The sequence below is a fragment of the Phaseolus vulgaris genome, chromosome 7, assembly GCF_000499845.2.
Source record: "Phaseolus vulgaris cultivar G19833 chromosome 7, P. vulgaris v2.0, whole genome shotgun sequence".
NCBI lineage: Eukaryota > Viridiplantae > Streptophyta > Magnoliopsida > Fabales > Fabaceae > Phaseolus > Phaseolus vulgaris.
This window is the reverse complement of record NC_023753.2, coordinates 19,895,291-19,899,905: the sequence shown is the minus strand read 5'-3', so window position 1 is coordinate 19,899,905 and position 4,615 is coordinate 19,895,291. Positions and strand designations below refer to the sequence as shown.

The 4,615-nt window shown below is 45.8% G+C and overlaps 1 protein-coding gene across 1 annotated transcript; it reads right to left on the bottom strand.

Moving 5' to 3' along the window:
- Positions 1-203: 203 nt before the first annotated feature.
- Positions 204-605, bottom strand: LOC137829217 (uncharacterized). The gene has a single exon (XM_068636015.1). It carries the CDS (start codon positions 603-605, stop codon positions 204-206), a length of 402 nt encoding a protein of 133 aa, XP_068492116.1.
- Between the last annotated feature and the right edge of the window lie 4,010 nt (positions 606-4,615).

Below are 4,615 nucleotides of genomic sequence, written 5' to 3'. Positions count from 1 at the left end.
CCTTCCTTCCGCTCGAACCCTTGGCTGGGCCCTCCTCGTTTTGTAGGTGCGCTTCCTATCTTGGTTCTTTCTTTCTGTAATGGCCTCGTGGACTCTAGCAGGTTGTGCGCGCATCTGGGCTCTGGGCGTGTAGGTGCAGCTGTCGTGCACTTCTCGTATGCCTCGCCCTCAGAGGCAATGTGTTCTTCCGCCCGACGCCTCACTTAAGCAAAAGTTTTGGGGCAGCTGCGATTGAGTGACTTGCTGAAAGATCCAGGACACACCCCTTTCCTGAATGCGTACACGATCATGGGTTCGTCGGTGGTACCCACCTTCACCACCTGCGCTCCGAAGCGGCTTATGTACTCTTTCTCACCTTGATACTGCTTTACGTCAAATAGGTCATACGAAACTGGGGCCGGAGCCCTGTTGGCCAAATACTGCTCTCTAAATAGCCGCAAAAGCTGTGCGAAAGACGTGATGTGACCTTCTGGGGGGCTGATGAACCAATCCATGGCCATCCCAGTCAAAGTGCTCATAAAGAGCTTGCATCTTACAGCATCAGAACCGCCTACCAACATCATCTGTGTGTGGAACGCAATGAGGTGCGCCTCAGGATCCTCCATCCCTGTGAAGGTTACTTTGGGCCCCGTGAATGTGTTGGGGATTACTGTCTCTAAGATCGCCTGTGAGAATGGTGTTAAGAATTCTCTGGGTGGGGTGGCAGTCTCAGGCTCATCTACGTCGCGCCATCCACGACGTAACTCCTAGTTGGCGCGGTGGAGCTCATCGTTTCTCGCCTGAGATGCTGTGAGATCCGCTTGCATGCGCTCTTGCTTCGTCTTTGATGTTGCCATTGCTTCTTGAAGCCCTTGCATCATGCCCATGAGTTGTTGCATGGTCATCTCTTCACTCCTAGTGTGTGCGGGTCTCATGTTCGTGGTTTCTGGAAGCCTTATTGACTATGGAACTGGGTTGGATACTGCAACTGGAACTAAAAAATTGTGTGATGGGACTGACGTTTTATATCGAGCCCCACGGTGGGCGCCAAATGTTCCCGTCGGTCGACCTGGGTCGTCTTTATGCATGGCTCGTCCTCACGAGCTAGGGCACCTTCGTTTTGCTCCGTCCATGAGTACCTGAAAAGAAGTGAACAAAGGGGCGCCCTCGCGGCCGTTTGCACTCCGACGATCAAGTCAGCTAGCAAGAAACATCAAAGGTGACGCACCCCCGTGCAGAACACCGTGACTGAATGCTCTGAGGGTGGTCGAAAACTATACTGAATGACTAAAGTTGTGTTGCCCTAATCGTCTTGTGCACACAGTGGGTGCACCGCGAAAACAACTAGGGTTTGTGCTCTGTGTAAAGCTGCGAGAGTTAGGTCAAAACTCGGATCCCTTTCAAATGTCCCAAGTCCCCTTTTTATACACCTTCGGTATTTAAAGCACGTTAAAGCGCATTGAAAGCGTATAAAAATATGCCTTGAAACATTTGATTCGTAAACTAAATTAACGCGCACCTTAGCAAACTTTCACTAAAACATTGATGAACACGTGCTTGTTGCCACGTGCTCTTCTGACTTGATCGTTATTCTGCGCAGAGGGTCCCACAACGCCGCAACCCAACTTAGGGTTATTCCATTGTGTGAGCCCTCTTTCCTCAAAGTGCTTCTGGCGCGTGGGTTGACTTCCTGGGTGCTAACTCGTGCGCCCCAACCTCTAGCCACTCACCTTGGGAGTGTATCTACCTTTCTCTCGTACCACGCACGTGGTTCTCCCCTGGGCGTGGCCCCCCTCATGGGTCGTATCTGTCCCAGGGTTTCCCAGCGGTGGCGTGGGTACTTCACGAGTTAGGTTACTCCCTACTAGTACTAGGACTGTGGCCTTGAAGCCACCTTTTTCTTTCTCTTTGTTGCCACTCTGAGCTGTCAAGGAGGCCCGTGCCCTCCTTGTGATGTCTTAACTTGGCTATGCCTTATCTTGGTGATGCCTTTACCTGGCGACGCCTTTCTTAGGCGATGCCTTTACCTGGCGACGCCTTTCTTGGGCGACGCCTTTGCGAGGTGACGCCTTTCTTAGGCGACGCCTTTGCAAGGTGACGCCTTTACCTGGCGATGCCCCAAGCGGTCAACCTGTTGACTTCCTTTCCCTTCTTTGGGGCCCTCGAGCGATCCCACCATGTGTTGACTTTGACTTTGACTTTTGGTCAACGCCCGGGGACAGGACGGTACAAAGCCAAACTAAGTCTCCTTCTTCGAAAATTATTTCTTTCTTCCCTTTATTGTTGTATTTTGTATACTTTTCATTTTGTTGTTGTATTTGAATTTTAATCTTCTCATGCATTTTCTTCACAAAATCGGCTTTGATTACTCCTTCCTTATGCACAAATTCTTGTGGATTAGGAAGAGGTAACAAATCCATAGGTGTGAGAGCATTAAATCCATATACGACTTCAAAAGGAGAAGCATTAGTAGTCTTGTGGACTACTCTATTGTAAGCAAACTCAATGTGGGGAAGATACTCATCCCAAGATTTATGGTTTCCCTTCATGATAGCCCTAAGCATAGTCCCAAGAGATCTATTGACTACTTCGGTTTGGCCATCCGTTTGAGGATGACAAGAAGTTGAAAATTGTAGTCTTGTTCCAAGTTTGCCCCAAAGAGTTTTCCAAAAGTGGCTTATGAACTTGGGATCTCTATTGGATACTATACTTCTAGGTAGACCATGGAGTCTCACCACTTCTCTAAAGAAGAGTCTAGAAATATTTTGAGCATCATCTACCTTGTGGCAAGGAATAAAATGGGACATTTTGCTAAAACGGTCCACTACCACAAAGATAGAGTCATGGCCTCTTGCAGTCCTAGGGAGTCCTAAAATGAAGTCCATGCTAATGTCTTCCCAAGGAGCATTTGCAATCGGCAAGGGGGTGTAGAGTCCATGAGGCATTGTTCTAGACTTTGCTTTTAAACATGATATGCATCTAGAGCAATGTCTTTGGACATCCTTTCTCATGTGTGGCCAATAAAATTTATCTTTCAAAAGATCTAGAGTTTTATCAATTCCAAAATGGCCCATGAGTCCCCCTTCATGTGATTCTTTGACAAGGAGCTTCCTATGTGTGCCTTGGGGAATGCAAAGTTTTCCTTCTTTTAAAAGATATCCCTCGGCCACATAGTAACCTCCTTGTGCCCTATGTTGACATTGGGCATAGATGGATGAAAATTCTTGATCCTCTTGATAAAGCTCTCTTATGTGATCAAATCCAAGAATTTGGGCACCTAATTTTGAAAAGAGTACATACCGCCTTGAAAGAGCATCGGCCACTATGTTGGTGCTTCCTTTCTTGTATTTGATTACATAAGGAAATTGTTCAAGAAACTCCATCCATTTAGCATGTCTCTTGTTGAGCTTGTGTTGGCCCTTTAAATACTTTAAAGACTCGTGATCACTATGGATTACAAATTCTTTGGACACAAGGTAGTGTTCCCAAGTCTTTAGGGCTCACACAAGAGCATAAAGCTCTTTGTCATAGGTGGGATAGTTTAGGGTGGCACCATGGAGTTTTTCACTAAAATATGCAATGGGGTGTCCACCTTGCAACAATACCGCACCTATGCCTACTCCCGATGCATCACATTCTATCTCAAAAGTTTTGGAAAAATTTGGGAGAGCTAGAATTGGTGCATTGGTGAGTTGAGCCTTTAGCCTTTGGAAGGCTTGCTCATGCTTATCACTCCAACAAAATCCAACATCTTTTTTTACAAGTTCATTTAAAGGGGAAGCTAAGCTTGAAAAATTAGGTACAAACCTTCTATAAAAACTAGCTAACCCATGGAAACTTCTTACATCACTTACATTTTGCGGAGTGGGCCACTCTCGGATGGCTTTGATCTTCTCGGGGTCAACATGCACCCCTCTTTTGTTAACTATGAAACCTAGGAAAACTACACTATCTGCACAAAAGGTGCACTTATCCCTATTGGCAAATAAACTATTTTTTCTAAGCACTAGAAGAACTTCCCTAAGGTGACTTAGATGGTCTTCTAGGGTTAAGATACCATCAAAGTAAACTACTACGTATTTACCTATACAATCCCTCAAGGTATGATTCATGAGCCTCATGAATGTACTAGGGGCATTAGTGAGCCCAAATGGCATCTCCAACCACTCATATAATCCAAACTTGGTCTTAAAAGCGGTTTTCCACTCATCACCCTCTTTTATTCGAATTTGGTGATACCCACTTTTAAGGTCAATTTTAGAAAATATGGTTGACCCATGTAACTCATCTAGCATGTCATCAAGCCTTGGGATTGGATGCCTATACTTGATGGTGATGTTGTTGATTGCTCTACAATCACAACACATACGCCATTTTCCATCTTTTTTTGGCACCAACAAGACAGGTACAACACAAGGGCTTAGGCTCTTTTGAACCCAACCCTTCTCCAACAAGTCTTGAACTTGTGTCTCTATCTCCTTGGTTTCCTCGGGGTTAGTTCTATAAGCGGGCCTATTTGGTAGGCTTGCCCCCGGAATGGAGTCAATTTGATGTTCTATACCTCTAATGGGAGGGAGTTCAATGGGTCCCTCATTAGAGAATATATCTTCAAATTCAGTTTAAAGCTTGTCCACTT